The sequence below is a fragment of the Carex rostrata genome, chromosome 20 (assembly GCF_964058835.1).
Source record: "Carex rostrata chromosome 20, lpCarRost1.2, whole genome shotgun sequence".
NCBI classification, from domain to species: Eukaryota; Viridiplantae; Streptophyta; class Magnoliopsida; order Poales; family Cyperaceae; genus Carex; species Carex rostrata.
This window is the reverse complement of record NC_135937.1, coordinates 4,863,741-4,881,068: the sequence shown is the minus strand read 5'-3', so window position 1 is coordinate 4,881,068 and position 17,328 is coordinate 4,863,741. Positions and strand designations below refer to the sequence as shown.

The following is a 17,328-nucleotide window of genomic DNA, read 5'->3' as shown; positions in this document are numbered from 1 at the left end:
GCGATTTTTTGTCCCTGAAGATCTCACCATTTATTTTTTGAAATGTATGAATCTCAAAAGCAGTTATTTTCTGCACAAATCTCAAAGCAAATGAAGAGTGGCTGTGGAATCGCAGCAGATTTATTTCCAACCTCCGGAGGCTGATCAACAGCTCTGTAACCAATTTAAATTTGTTTAATTATATACATTGAATTTTATTTTTATAGAAGTTTTATATGATTCAGTTCATCTCATAAAATGCTAAATGTGTTATTGTAGTTTAGTGGTTAAAATATCACTTTGATTCATTGCGAAAATTTTAGTTCAAATTCCACTTTAATAAAATGTGCTTGTAGCTTGTAGCTTAGTGACTAGAACTTTATTTTGTGATCGTAGAAATTTAAGTTCAAATTTCACCGCCATCCGTTATATATTCTACATTTCAATCCCCAGTATGGATTTGCTAGTTACACCCCTGCTAACTCATAACGATGTCATTTGTAACTATCTCACATTGGGGGCTTCCCACAATTACTAGGCCTGACTTTACAATTTGCTTTAGGTTAATTATCACCTAAAAGCAAAAGACATGATAAAATCCTTCACAATTTAGAGACAAAAAAGAGATAAAAGAGATTACAAAAGCCTTAATAGTTAATATAATAACAACGTGCTAGCCTTTATGGGTTTAGGTTTTAAGGTTTTAGGTTTTAGGATTTAGGATTTAGGGTTTTATTGCTTAGAGAAGGCAGTCGGACAGTGAAATAAAAAGCTTATGAGAATACTGGCTTCACCGGATTATATCAATAGTCTGCCAATCCATGGCATTACACGGTAGCAAGGAAAACAAGCAACACAATCCTCCTAGATAAACTTATTACAACAAAATATTATATGTAAACATTATATTACATACCTGTTGCCTGCTACACTTTTACAGGGGTTAACTATAAAACATTCGAAGTCATAATATATATTAGATCATCAATAACAATGGGCCCAACTTAGATGATTTCGCAATTTTCATACATATCTCCCAACAAGGGGCTAGAATGGGGGGAATTTTAGCATTTCTACAATACAGACGAGTCAATATGCAGACTGGTCTAGTTTAGGGATGAAGCATCCACTGGGGAAAGCGAATCTCAGGTGGTGTTGCGTCATCTGCACCACTTTGTCCCGCTTGGAATGTGCTATATATGTCAATTAAGTGAAGCACAGAAGAGTAAAACAACCTTTTCTACAAGACTTTTTATTGTTTTGATGATATGACTACCTGAGTTTAGGTCATTTCCAACTTATTTTGTTTCATTTTCCTAATAATATTATGCCTGAGTTGGATATAAGTCCATACTCCATACTACGCATAAGGTTAAGCTACCAAAGACAAATAATGGTTTTTTCTTACTTGTCCTTTTTTCACTCTTATCAATGGGAAAAAGCCTCCAGCTTCCCAAGTAAAAATTAACTAACTGGAATCAAAAGCTTACAAAGGATTAGCTTCCAAACAAAAGGATTTCTGTACAAAAATGGTTTCTTCAGGGGACAGTTCATGTACTTCTGAAAAAATCTCCCAGTATTTTTTTTTCAACAATGTACATGATTGCAGGATTGCTATTCCAATATGGCATCCAACAGTGATGGATTAATTACATTCTCCACCAAAAAGCTGTAAAGCTGTAAGTTCCCCTGAAATTATTTCACCATTTTTTTTCTTCTCAAGAAAAGCGAGTTCCATTTCCCATTGTGTGCTTTGTCCAAAATTATAATTTTAGGATAATATCTAGTAATACTTACCCTATATTAAGGGTTGTAAGCGGATTTGTGGTAAAGAGAAAATTGGATGTTGATGGACTAGCTGAGGGGACGGGTTGAGTTTGTTCCCAATGGGATTGCTGTCTTAGTGCCTGCTTCTCCAACAGCTGATGACATAATGGTTATGAAGGTTAAAAAAAAAAAAAAAAAGACATAATGGTTATGAAATTTTTTTTTTATAAATTCTATTAGAAGTAGCTAGATTGAGAAAAGAATTGAACTAATTGCTAAGGTGAGAGGACTAACTTCTTTCTCCAAAAGCTTTTTTTGCTCTTGAAGTGCCTTCTCCTGTTTAAAGCAACATGAACAGCCGAAAAAGGTTAGATGGATAAGGTCCCTTTTGTCACAAGCTAGTAATCATCTACGAAATAAAATGAAGCATCTTAGATGGTTTGAGATTCCCAAAGTGCATGTGAGAATAATTTTAATAATTATGATATGATAATGGAAATTGATTATGGACATAAAGTTGTTAGCACAGTAGGAATTATCGGTATCGGGATCGGTTCCGGCCGATACCGATATGGGATCGAAGTATCGGCCGATTCGGATAGGAAAATCGAACTTTTTGGCCAGAAGTTTGTTTTACACTAAAAAATAGAAAAAAATTGATAAAAAATTAATTTGTCAATAATTTATGTTTAGATAAACGATTACAATCAAATACTCCACTAATACAATATAATACAAGCATTAAAACTATAAACATACTCTTTCACTGCCAGAAACTATGTCGTGCTGGCTAGATGATGCAGCCAATTAATGAGAGAAACAAAAGGGAATTTAGTGCTGCCAATTAACGGCTCATTAAAAGTATAATATCATGGCTCATTAAAGAGAAAATCATGTTGCTTTAAATTATATATTGCAAGATTTTGTAACAACTCATTTTTATTTCCCTTTTATTATAAATAAGCTCATAGGTTAGAGGAGAGGATATCAGATGAGAGTCAGTTCGTTTTTGTCTTAGTGTGATGCTAAGTTTAGGGTGAGTGAGTCCCCTCCGGGTCTCCTTTGGGTGAGTGAGTCCCTATTGGATCCCTGTTGGGTGAGAAAATCTCTTAAGGATTGAGTGAGTCCTTTTCTGGTTGATTAGCCCCAACAAATATTTTGTATCGTTACTATTTTATCAATATAATTTTCTGTTTTTTTTTTATGTTTTAGCAATCTCCATTATGTTTGCAATATTTTCCGCTATCACTATATCACTTCATCGTCGTTTGTATTATGATAAAAATGAGGATATTGTTGTCCAGAACAAAAAAAAAAAGACATTGTAGAACCAAATGAAATATTATTAACATCTTTAATCAAGGGTTCATATTTCTCTATTTCAGCAAAGTTGATACTTGATATTCTATTTAATCAATAAATGTGACGAGTTTTCAACATGTGCATAGTTTATACTCTATTTAATCAATCACGGGTTCAAGTTTCCAAACGAATAATGACCAGAATCAGACCAAAATAGCAGAAATTGGACGAAAAACAGAAAATTCGTGAGTATCGGCTCAGTATTGGATCGGTGTCGGCCGATACCGATACGTATCGGCACTATGGTTGTTAGCTGTAACTGATGAGCATTATAAATTTTCAACTAATATCAGTTGTACGTTACTGAAGTGCATAACTAATGAGGAATAATGTAAAGTTTTAGTAACTGAAATTTATTAATTAATAGTACACTAATCTAATTCATTTAGCTGATCATGTGATGGATGTACCGGACTATAGAAGTACATATATAAATTTGTCTTCCTACTAATTAGATTCGCACACAATAGCCATTCCATCTAATGTCTTTGTATAGAGGATTAAGAGGGAGAAACTTATTTATGAAGAAGAAAATATTATATCCATAAAGTTACAGTCATATGTAACATTGATATAACAAGCAGGAGTGGATCGATACAATAGACTGGCGTGCATTGGTGCAGTAGACTGGTGTGCATTGGCATAGTAGACGTGTATTGACATTATGTGAAATTGTACACCGAAGAAATTAAAGAGTGTGTTGTGCAGTGAACGGACTTTACATATAAAAGAAATGGCTACGTCTACTGCATCAGAAAATATTCTGTGAGAAACTATTTTATTTAATGTCCTAACTTAAAATTTAATTATGTCAATTTTAGAGTAAAACTCAGTCTTTTCCTGTGCATGGGCTGGTGAATTGGATTTACAAATAAAAGCAGGTGGGTTTATTCTTCTGATTTCAGCAGAACAACCAAACACTCCTTAATAGTAGCTTGTAGCACCTTCTTTTATGTTACTTGTTTTTTGAGTTAAAGAGTTATTTTCCTAGTTGATATAAAAAAAATTCTTCTGCAAAAACTGTTATATTATTATTAATAAGAGCCAGTACCACTTGGACAATGTGCAAATTTAATGGAATTTCTTTCAGCATTTCATTGAAAAGTTCGTTGCTTTGGTATTAAAATTCAGATGCCTTTTGGGTCGTATAACTGGTAATGAATGGTATTAATATACTGTCACTTTATACTACTGTACTACTGACAAGAGAAGTTAAATTGCAACTTGCTAGATTAAATCTGGAAATTTGCTGATCTCTGGCAACAGAAAAAAGGTGTCCATTGACCTTAATAAAAATTAGAGATGAAGACGAAGCTTGTAATGTTGTCTCCGAAAAGATAAACACGTATTTCTTCCCTTTCCCACATAAAAAAAACAGTATAAAATGAAAATATATTCTGTCAATTTTTATATTTTATTTTGAATGAGAAACTTAATTTATGACTTTGTTTATTTTTAATGGACATCTTTTAATCCGTTACCGTGCAACTGGAGAGGAGACAAAATACTTATTCAATGTGGAGTACTTTAAGTATGGATAAATGGTAAACTCGATTAAACACGTTTTTCTTTCCTTTCCCACATAAAAAGCACAGTATAAAATGAAAATATATTCTGTCAATTTTTATATTTTATTTTGAATGAGAAACTTAATTTATGACTTTGTTTATTTTTAATGGACATCTTTTAATCCGTTACCGTGCAACCTGAGAGGAGACAAAATACTTATTCAATGTGGAGTACTTTAAGTATGAATAAATGGTAAACTCGATTAAACATGTATTTCTTCCCTTTCCCACATACAAAGCACAGTATAAAATGAAAATATATTCTGTCAATTTTTATATTTTATTTTGAATGAGAAACTTAATTTATGACTTTGTTTATTTTTAGTGGACATCTTTTAATCAGTTACCGTGCAACCTGAGAGGAGACAAAATACTTATTCAATGTGGAGAGTACTTTAAGTATGGATAAACGGTAAACTCGATTATAGCGAACCAACAGATTGGTGTAAAGGAGACTTGATCACATGGCACATCAAATAATTCAGGTGGGTCTCTATGTACTTATTTTATTTAACTATTCAATTTACCTAATTTGAATTTGAAATTTTGATTTAACAAATTTATTTATTTAATAAGCTCTCACTTAGGAAATCTATCAAAATTATTTCCAACAAAAACTAGCTTAATTAGCACACCATCACTTGGTGTTGTTGATCTTAATTATTTCTATGTAGTATTAGCCCCTGCTTGAATACATAATATGGTGAGTGTTCCTCGAGTTACTTGGATCTCGAGGGTATTTGATTTAATTCTAAGAAAATTAGATCAAACTTGAAGGATTTAGACGAAATTAGCTTAAAACCGAGCAACAAGGCTGCTGCTATATTATACTCGCAAGATGGAGAGATAGAGTTGTGTATTATGGTGCTTTGTAAAGCATCAATATATTGTTGCTTCGCATTCAATCTTGATTTTTAAAATTCGAATACTATCAATCCGAATAGCTAAATGTAGCTGACACATTGAAATATTGTAGAAAATTGAATTTGCATTAAATAATTATTTAATATAGAAAAAAAAAAATTGGTGGGTACCAACCAACTCATGCTATGATCTGGTGGCATTTACCAGTTCTCCTAAACTAAGAATATTCATGTGGTTGGTGACACACAATCTCATTCTGACCAAAGATAACCTTACTAAAAAAGACTGGATAGGTAACACTCAATGTCACATTTGTGGTCAGCATGAAACAGTAGATCATTTGTTCCTAATGTGTGACTTAGCTCAACAGGTTTGGTTTTGGTTAGGGAAAAGTCAAGAGGTAATGCATCTTTGGCACAATTGGGATAGTTTGATTCAGTTTGCTTACTCTCTTAAACTTGAAGATCGAACAGGTTTTCTAATTGTCCTAAGTGCTGTTACTTGGACACTTTGGAAAAATCGAAATGACATGTGGTTTAATAATGCTCAAGTTAAAACAGCTAGAACATTGATTACTATGATAAAATCTCTTTGTTTGTATTGGATAGGTGTGCTAAAAAAGAAGACCAAGGACTCTGTTGGAGAGTGGATGCCAGTAGTGGAGGATGCGATTCCTATTAGCCAGTTCATGCCTTTACCTATGGTGATACACTAGCATACTGACATAGATGAGGACTCTGAGGCCCTTGATGGATGATGAAGAAAGCCTCACCATTTTGCTCTGACTACCTAATCTACCCTAGCCCCATTATGAGTGGCTTAGTATTAGCTAATCTGAATTACTTTTGGAACTTAGCTCTAGTTTTATTATGGCTGATGTATGAACTTATTGCTATTTTTGTGATTTGAGATTTTCTGATTCCTAGTCGAGGTGTTTCCCCTGGGTTGATACACTGAGACTAATTTTCTTGTAATTATACAATTTCAGTAATATGAAATGGGCTTATGCCTCTTTTAATATATATATATATATATATATATAGAGTACGGCTAACGCGCTTCCTCTAGCATATGGGCCGAAATGCTTCCGGTGGAAATTTGAAATTTCAAAATCCAAAAAGTCGATCTGAACCGTTCATCTTCTTCTCCATATTAATATCTGCTTGGAGACCAAATTTTACATTTTTCTGAAATTTTTTACTATTTATTAAGCCACTTTGAAAATTGCTGATCCAACGGTGGCTTGCCAAACAGTAAAAATCAGAAGCTACCGTTGGATCAGCGATTTTCAAAGTGGCTTAATAAATAGTAAAAAAATTCAGAAAAATGTAAAATTTGGTCTCCAAGCAGATATTAATATGGAGAAGGAGATGAACGGTTCAGATCGACTTTTTGGATTTTGAAATTTCAAATTTCCACCGGAAGCATTTCGGCCCATATGCTAGAGGAAGCGCGTTAGCCGTACTCTATATATATATATATATATATATATATAGAGGTGGGCTACGGTGAGTTGCGAAGTAAAACACGTTTCTACTTCACGCCGTATTTTTATTTTGAAAGTCCAAACGACCGATCCGAACCGTTAGATGTTTAATCCATATTGAAATGTGCTTGGAGACCAAATTTTATATTTTTTGGAATTTGTTTACTATTTATTAAGCATTTTTGAAAATTGCTGTTTTGCTGTGAACAGTAAAAAACAGTAAAATTTTCTGGACCATCAGATCAGCGACTTTCAAAATTGCTTAATAAATAGTAAAAAAATTCCAAAAAATGTAAAATTTGGTCTCCAAGCACATTTCAATATGAAGAATAAGATGAACGGTTCGGATCGACGTTTGAACTTTAAAATCGCAAAATATGAGCGTGAAGTAAAATAGTTGCTTTACTTCGCAACTCACCGTAGCCTAGCTCTATATATATATATATTTGAATTTGGAAGATCTAAAATTTTTTAAATCAGAAGAATTTCCTCCTTGCCAAAAAAAAAGTGCTAGGATTTTAAAAAAGTCGAGATCGGAATGCAAGTACTAGTACAGCATATTGGTACTTTGTAAATTAAAGCACTATAGCACAGAAAGAGAAAAGAACAGAACAAAAAGGTCAAAATATTTACCTTCTTCTGAAGGTCGGAAATTGACCCAATCATCAGTTGGTTCTGCACATAAATATAATTTTATCAAGTTCAACTAAGTTTTCAATAATTTCAAATGCGAAGAAGGTTAATTTGATGAATTCAAGAAAATTAAACTACTGGAAGTGTGAAGTAAAGACCTTTCTTGATCTGACATGCTTTAACGAATTGTCTAGTTGGTTCTCTAATTGTTGAACTTCTTTCAGACCTAAACCATCTAGCTGTTCTCCCAGTAGATGCCTGAAATTTGACGAGTCAGAATTTGTAGACTGCATCTAACCTTTTTTTCCTTCATGGTTTTTCATTTTAATTTTGTGTGTATTCAACCTTTGGTTTTTCTGAATAGATTCAATCTTGGACTTGAGCTTGTTATATTCATAGCACCAATTTTCCTGAAACAATAATTACCTCCAAAGATAAGCACAAAGTGATACAAAGTGAGATTCATAGTTAAATATATATATATATATATAGAGAGAGAGAGAGATGGATTATGGTGCATTGCAATGCATGGAGGGGTTTGTGTATTGGACCATAAATCTAAAATGCAAAATCCAAATGACCGATCCAAACCGTTCATCTTGTTCTCCATATTAATATGTGCTTGGAGACCAAATTTTACATTTTTCTGAATTTTTTTACTATTTATTAAATATTTTACAAAATTGTTGATCCAACGGTGGCTTAACAAAACAGTAAAATCAGCAGCCACCGTTGGATCAACAATTTTGTAAAATACTTAATAAATAGTAAAAAAATTCAGAAAAATTTAAAATTTGGTCTCCAAGCATATATTAATATGGAGAACAAGATGAACGATTTGGATCGGCCATTTGGATTTTGAATTTTAGATTTATGGTCCAATGCACAAACCCCTCCATGCATTGCAATGCACCATAGCCCATCTATATATATATAGGTTGTGGCTAATTTGCTGCTGGTAGCATTTCTGCCGGCGGTGCTGCCGTCCATTTTTCTGTTTTGTGATATCCAAACCGTTAGATGTTTAATCTATATTATAATCTACTTGGAGACCAAATTTTACATTTTTTGGAATTTTTTTACTATATATTAAGCTGGTTTGAAAACCGCTGATTTCAATGTTGCAGAAATTTACTGAAATCAGCGGTTTTCAAACCAGCTTAATATATAGTAAAAAAATTCCAAAAAATGTAAAATTTGGTCTCCAAGTAGATTATAATATAGATTAAACATCTAACGGTTTGGATTTATTGTTTGGACATCACACGGCTAAATATAGCCCCGGCAACACTTCTGCTGAAATGCTGCCAGCAGCAATTTAGACAGACCATATATATATATATAGGACTTGGCTACGGTGCTATGGGTGGCATAGAGGCCTCCCGTGCTACGGCTCAATATTCGACTTTTTGAAATCCAAACAGTCGATCTGAACCGTTCATCTTGTTCTCCATATTAATATGTGTTTGGAGATCAAATTTTACATTTTTTGGAAATTTTTTACTGTTTTTTTAGATTTATTGAAAATCGCTGTTTTTCAAACAAATTTGGACCATAAAAAACAGCGATATTCAATAAATCTAAAAAAATAGTAAATAATTTTCAAAAAATGTAAAATTTGATCTCCAAACACATATTAATATGGAGAACAAGATGAACGGTTCGGATCGACCGTTTGGATTTTAAAATGTCGAATATTGAGCTGTAGCACGGGAGGCCTCTATGCAACCCATAGCATATTAGTCAAATCCTATATATATATATATATATTTTTTTTTTCAAAAGGTACCATATCTATTATTGAAATCATTAAAAGCACAGTTGCACTGAAAAGAAAGTGTAGGTTCTATTATCAAAAAAAAGAAAAAAAAATAAAAGAAAAGAAATGTACGTAGATTCTTGTCAAAATAGATAAGTTAGACCCAACAGTTAAAATCAAGCTTCTAAATAGCTAGCTATAGCGCAGCTATAGCGGTTTTGGACCTAGAAAGCTAAGCTACGGGGTAAAACTGCGCTAATCGAGCTACGGCCGCTATAGCGTGTAGCGCGTAGCGGCAATAGCGGTCCGCTATGCTACACGGGCTTATGATTTTGTAATTTTAATGGGCGTTAATATCCAGATGGGCTTTTTTTTACTTTATCAAACTATATCAATATAATGGAACATGTGCGGGCTATACCGCTATATCAATTAAATTTTGTATTATGCATTATTGTTGGGTTTTCCAAAAATGAAAAATTAAAACAATGCCTAGAGACCTTGTCTGTGAGAAATTGAACTTCAATATGAATATTATAACTTCTTAATCAATTTGGTGTTTTTTTTTTCTCAATGAGACATGTTTACTATTAGTAGAAATATAAAATATAATTTTTGAAATTAGAAAACGCTATTTGTGATAGCATCCGCTATAGCTGCGCTATTCGCTGAAACTTTTTTTTTGGTCTCCCCGCTATGCCGCTATAAACATTATTTAGAACCTTGGTTAAAATCTATCCAAAAAGGCCTTTAGTTCAAAGAAGTCTCATGGAACAAGTTCAGTGCTAAACTTTCTTGGAAAAAGTTGCTTCTATAGCTAGTTTGGAAATTGTAATTGTCATTTTAGGGCATGTTCGGCATTTACTGTTCACGTGGGAAAAAACAAATTCACTCAGATTGAATTTTTTTTTTCCCACGGGCACAATAATTTTTCAGTTCAAAATTTCCTGTTCCTATTCCTATTCCCAAACCTCCGCCGAACAGGCCCTTAGTCCGTATGAACATTGACATTCATAATTGTCAGCATCTTTTCCAGTCATTTGCACAAAACTTTTAAGAAGCTATGCTAACAAATATGTTAAATGTTGATTCGTCAGTACTCTCAAGTGTACAAGGAATGACCTATTGCATTGATATACTGAAAGAATGACATAATTTCATTATAAATTGATATGAACAGCATAAAGCTTCAAAGAAAAGGAAAGTTTACTGGAAAGATAATAATTAATCAGGTAGCATTTTAGCTCCGGAAACCCATGTTTTTGCCAATTCATACGAGCATTTTTTTTCCTCATATGTTAGTAATTTAATCTATTTTAATTGCGTTCACAGAAAAGGAGAACTATATGCAAGATCCCCTCTGTGCCTTATTAATGATATGTTAATTATATTCTGCGAATATTACATTGAATGTATTAATGTTTTTGGCTTTTTTTTAAGGGACACCCCCACAAACTTTTTTATTTACATTCTAAAAAACTGATTTTTTTTCTTGCATTATGTGTAAAGAACACTAAAAAATTAAGGGTAAAGTACAAAAAGAAAAACATGATTGCCTAAAGAATTTTCAAATGAACACATTCAATTATTGTTAGTCATTTCATTTAATCTACAAGAATATGTGAGTATCTACGAGGGTAAAAAATAACAATTGACGTAAGTAAACCGACAAAAATTGTTATTCTCGAGAATATCACTGTTACCGACAGAAGTATAGAGGATACCAACGTTACTTTTACCCTCGTGAAGTCTAGAAGTAACAAAATCTGACCAATTTGAAGGACTTGTTCGACCCAATCCAATTTTAGAAAGTCAAACGATCTGACCAAATTCGATACGACTCGATACTCAAACATGATCCAAAATTGGATGACCCGAAACCTGACCTAAGTCAACCCGTGATCTGACAATTCTCCAAAGTCAAGCGGATCCGACCTGAATATGATCCAGCCCGGTCAATGTCAAGCTAGAAGTAACAAATTATCTCACTCAACTGGAAGAATTCACCCGATCTGACCCGACCGAAATCTGACCCACCAATTTTTTTTGGAAATTAAACTAATCTGAACCTGACCAACCCGTCCGAAATTCAGACATGATCCAAAGCTCGATAATCCAAAATTTGACCCGACCCAACCACAACCCATAGTCCAACAATTCTTGAAAGACAAACTGACCACACCCGCCCGAATGCTACCTCTACTAAAAGCCTAACTTTTTATTAATCTTACAATTGAGTGCTATTGGAGCTTAATTAACATAAAAAGGTTGGCTTGTGAATCCTCATTGATATATTTTGCATTTTTCACTAATCTTACAATTGAGTGCTATTTGCAAATATCTAAAACATATGGATCACTCGCAACTTATAGACATGTTGGCTTGTATTTCAAAAAAAAAAAAGAGATAATATATTTATAGTAACTATGCAATAATAAACTACTAATTACCTGTGAATTCAAGTCAGTTGAGTGGAGTGACTTTTCTGCAAAGGAGTAACGTTCATGGCGATCCAGAATCTTATCCATGCTGTCCACATTTGAAACAAAATATTACCAGTTAGTTCCTTTTCATTTTTCAACTGTATTCTTTACTGTGTCATTATATTGGAACTTTAGACACTAGATGGCTAGTAATCAAATGAAACAATGAAATTTATATTAGCCAGAACTCTGTGGACATGCTAATGAAAAGAATTCCATGAAACGTTTAAAATACAAGTATAGATGATGTTGCAAACAACATAATTACATATCATATATCTACTCAGGAGTGGAACTAGAAAATCTTCATAGAGGGTATAAAAACTTAAAATGTACAAATTGTGATTGGTGGGAATTAAACCCAAGTTCTCCACCAATACAAAATAAGTTCTAACAACTAGACTACAAGTAAACTTGTGATATTTGTAAGGGGGGCTAGACTATATAATATGCTCTTGAAAAGAAAAATTCAATTAAATTTTAGTACACATAACTAAAATTTAAAATCATAGGGGTTGCTTAGACACCCTTTGAATGACTTTAGATACGCCCCTGTATCTACTGTTCACACTAGATATTAAATGGATGACAATGGTTCATCTTAATATATGTCAAAATTTATATATCGAGAAAATTTTGGTGAAAATAAAAGATAGTTTGTTATAAGATAATAGATTAAGGTGAAACATGTGATTTAAAGGAAAAGAAAAGAAAATTGCATGCTATTGTTATTATTCATGTAACAAAGCATACAGTTTCTACCTTCTAAGGGATTAATTAATTTCTTCTTAGTAATCACTCGTCCAAAACAAAGTACTATTGTCATGAACTAAACAAGCCAAAATGAGTTTGCTGGTGTGCTAGTTAATTACTTGATGGAGCACTAATTATAGTAACTTGGTTACTGAGGAAATATATGATGTTATATTTGTTAATTGAATGATCACATGAGTTTGAAGTTTTAGTTAGATTAAGGTGGCTATGAAAGAAATAATTTTTATATCTAATAAAATAGAATCGATTATGACTCTTGATTTATAAGGAATGACTCTCTTCCATGATGAACTTTACCATAAAAATGTGCTATTTTGTCTGTTTTTGTTTTGTAAACTTCTTATGTGCAATATCCACCAGCTAATATGTGGTCCGTATTTTTATTACTCACTGAAATTTTCAATTTCTTATATCTTGGATTATGTGAGTGTCTCTAAGTATCTCTTTACTTTCATTCATGCTCAACATGCAGTATCAGAACATAAAGTGTGATGCCTAGTGCCCAATAGATTTTTACCAATAAATGTTTAATTCCAACTTTTGGTCTATTCCGATAAGAGAAATTATTTCATATTTTATCCTTTGTCTACACCCAAAAATATCTATACTGTACAAGTTATTCATATCTGAATTCAGTAGTGTTTAATTATATCTAAATCTTTGGACTATTCGAATAAGTACTAATCATGATTCTTTTCCGAGTAATCACAAGGAAGTTTATATTTAATACTTTGTTGAATAAAATAAAAGTACAACATTACATAATTTTAATTTATTATTGTAACATAAGCTATAATTAAGAACATCTATCATTAAGTTTAAATATTTCTGAAACAATCAACACGTCCAAAATGCTAGTAACATATACAAACAATGAATGCAATTATTACTCTTCATAATTCATATAATACCTGCAACACCTGTACGTGTTTGATAAGCCATCAAATATGACGTGTATTTTAATACTGGAAGTAGCTTACTTTAGACAACATAAAAGTTGAGTACTTGAGTATTTTTTTTTTTGCATGTAGTTGAGTACTTGAGTGGCTATATATAGTGAAACGGATGGAATTAAGGTGATCTGTGAGTAACCAATTTATGGAAACATGGGTCGTGAAATTTAGAAAAAAAAACACTTGAAAAGGTTCAGCATATATTGGCAATTAAAAATGTCTTGCAATAAACATATGCAACAATATTATAGAAACCTTGTTTAACATTCATAGAATTGTTTAAGCTTATTGTTGCCATCATTAAAGTGTGAAACTTGTTTTTGACTGAAAAAACAAAATTATCTAGGTTATCCGGTCTACACAAAAAGAGTATAATTGCACCATGAGAAATCGAGTAGATTTAATAAATCGATTTTGTGAACTAGCTAGGTACTTGATATTCATGAAATTTTAGTTTACCATTAAGAACAATTACTTTATAGGGCAACAAATTGCAAATTTCAGCCGAATAAAAGCTTCATAATTTTTAGAGCCATTAAAAAACATCATTGTGAGAGGTCATGGATTAAAAACTCGGATGAAAAAAAATCCTTTGTTGTAATAACAAAAGTATTAAATAATTTGATAACTTGACCTCCAATCTTTACTAAAAATATATATATATATATATATATATATTATTGTGCTTAAGAATTAGGAAATCAGGACAAAGTTCATATTTTAAATCGATAAACACAACAATGTAGTTTAAAAACTGAACCTTATTTATTTAATAGGTGGGAGAATGTTACTATATTAACAAATAAAGACCTTTTTGTTCTTGGGCTTTTTGTTTTCTACAATAATATACAAACTGCAGAAGCGTACTTCGTGATGATGAGCAAGTACGGGTAATTAAGAAGATTGATTAATACTTCTGATAAAGATATGATGGCTATCTATAAACGAAATAATAAATTAAAACGGTTAAATAATATATAAATGTCATAGTTAAATATAAAAATTAAAATGAGGTGGATGTGAATTAAAATGTGGTCAGAACCTAGTACTGATTGCAAGAAGTTAACGTACTCTATTAAAGCCATTGCATTAATTTGCTGGGAGGAGAGAGATAGAGAGACAACTTGATAGCGCTGATTCAAAGCCACTAACATTTAAAAAAAACTTGATAGCGCTGATTCAAAAGAAAAGAAAGATGGAGAGAGAGAAGCTAGAGGGAGGAGATCGAGAGAGAGATAGAGAGAGATCATTTCAAAAAACAAAAAAAAGAAGAGAGAGCTAGAGAGAGAGAGAGAGAGAGAGAGAGAGAGAGGGAAGGAGAGATCCACCTAGGCAGCCACTGCCAGGTTTTCAAAAAAAAAGAGAGGGAAGGAGAGATCGTCAATGAACTTAATTAAATCGAAGGAAAAGAGCTTTACAGTATTACTACTATAGTACATTAGTACATGAGGAATAAACTTTGTAACTATGACAGAAGCATGTGCAACACAAAAATAGTAAACTTCATTCATTTCCTCATTTAAAATATATATCTAAAGTACGTAAATTAAGAAACCCCTACAATGTACAAACTCACAAGGGAAACCCTAGCTACTATATTTGTAGATCTAATTTTACGTAATACTTTATCGTGGCACTCAAGCGACCATAGTTGTTCATACAAACAACCGACATGCAAAATCTCATGAAATCAAGCTAAAACAACAACAAAAAACACATGAGAAAAATAAATAAGAAAATCGATCCATTTAATTATCAGTGGAACGAACAGAATCACAGACCTGTCATCAGTGGAATACTCATAAAGCTTTCCTTTGTTAGAGAAAACGATGACTGCCACCTCAGCATCGCACAAGATAGAGATCTCATTCGCCTTCTTTAACAGCCCTGAGCGCCTCTTAGAAAAGGTAACTTGTCTGTTTATCTTGTTCTCTATCCTCTTCAATTGCACTCTACCCCTCCCCATCGATCCCACTCTAAAATCTAAATGGATTTCGTAGGAGGTAGAGAAAGAGACTTAAATGAGATGCGAGGTCTGAGGAGCTTATTAAATGGGATAGGGAGGGAGCAGTGAGGTGTGAGACAGGAGAGGCTGGAATTTAGAAGGAGAGGTGGTTTGGGAAAAATAAAGATGGTATTCCGTATAGGACGCTGTCTAATTCTGATTGGTCCCCGTCTATTTTTTTTTATACTTTACTAAGGAAGCATTGCAACCTCGGATTCCGGGACCCCTTGACCCTTGTTAAGTCTGACCTTAATTTCATCAAAAGAAAAAAAAGAAAAAAAATATGGCCTTTATTTGATATCAACATAATACACAAATGACAGATGGCATTGCATAATATACACAAAGAGTCCGAAAATTATTTACTTAACATTTAGAAACATTAGGAAAATATCATAACTTAGCAAGAACGCAGATTAATATGTGTATCGGGCTTTTTTCTCTCCTGAAAACTAATACTTTGAAATTGTATTTGTTTTAGTTAAGTTTGTTGAACTATTAATTGTTGGTTATTATTGAGGTAATTTTGTTGTTGTTATTATAAATCCAAAATAAATATCACAAATATGAAAAAGAATATAACAAATTAATAATAGAAAGGGTAAATTTAGCGGGAGGTCACTAAATTTTGTCTTTTATCACAAAATGGTCACTCATATTTGATTTGTCTCTTTATAATCACTGAATTTTTTATTTGTTCTAATCAAGTCACTTTATAATTTTTTGTCTCTAAAATACTAACGAAATATGTTCATTTCATCCAAACTACTAACAGAAAAGTTATATTTTATTATTTTTTTGGATGGAAAAGTTATAGGGCACTTTGATTGGAACGAATTAAAAGTTCAGTGGTTATAAAAAGACATACCGAACTTGAATGACCAATTCGTGACAAAGGAAAAAGTTTATTGACCTCCGGTGAAATTTATCTTTAAAAAAATACAAATCTCATGAGCAAAGCTAGAGTGTGATGTGCTCATCAAGAGGGTTTGATAAGCACAACTCCAAAAATATATTGGATCGACTTCAAATGTCGAATTCAAACCATTAAAATCAATGTACTTCATGAGTGATGTATGTACATGCAAAATTATGGAAGTTTTGAGTTTATTTGCTGCAACATACATCACTCATGGAGTACATAGATTTCAACAGTTTGGATTCAACATTTGAAGTCGATCCGATACACTTTTGGAGTTGTGCTTACCAAACCCTCTTGGTAAGCACATCACACCCTAGCTTTGCTGCAAATCTCATTGCATTTATGTGGTGCCATAAGTTTTCACACTTTATAATTTTTAGGTCAATTTGAATAGTTCTAACTTGTGTCCATCCAAAATTTTAACATAATATGCTTATTATGTCCAAAATACTAATAAAAAGTTATATTTTATTATTTTTTTTATGGAAAAGTTATATTGATTGAGACAAATTAAAAGTTCAATAGCTATAAGTGGACAAGTTAAACTTAAGTAATTAATTCGTGACAAAGGACAAACTTAAGTGATCAATTCGTAACAAAAGATAAAATTTAGTAATTGTTGGCGAAATTTACCCTAAAAAAAATTACAAATCCCATTGCATTTATGTGGTGCCATAAGTTTTCGAACTCTGTAATTTTAGATCAATTTGAATAGTTATAACATGCATTTTATTTTTATATAAATTGTTTCATATATCAAAAATATTACTTCA

General features: G+C 32.3%; 1 protein-coding gene across 1 annotated transcript; it reads right to left on the bottom strand.

Moving 5' to 3' along the window:
* Positions 1 to 827: 827 nt before the first annotated feature.
* LOC144572448 (MADS-box transcription factor 14-like) lies at positions 828 to 15,704 on the bottom strand. Its single transcript, XM_078322035.1, has 8 exons — positions 15,410 to 15,704; positions 11,869 to 11,947; positions 8,005 to 8,069; positions 7,818 to 7,917; positions 7,660 to 7,701; positions 2,041 to 2,082; positions 1,777 to 1,901; positions 828 to 1,172 (listed from the first exon to the last, which is right to left on the bottom strand). The coding sequence occupies exons 1-8, from the start codon at positions 15,592 to 15,594 to the stop codon at positions 1,091 to 1,093; spliced, it is 720 nt and encodes a 239-aa protein (XP_078178161.1). The 5' UTR covers positions 15,595 to 15,704; the 3' UTR covers positions 828 to 1,090.
* Between the last annotated feature and the right edge of the window lie 1,624 nt (positions 15,705 to 17,328).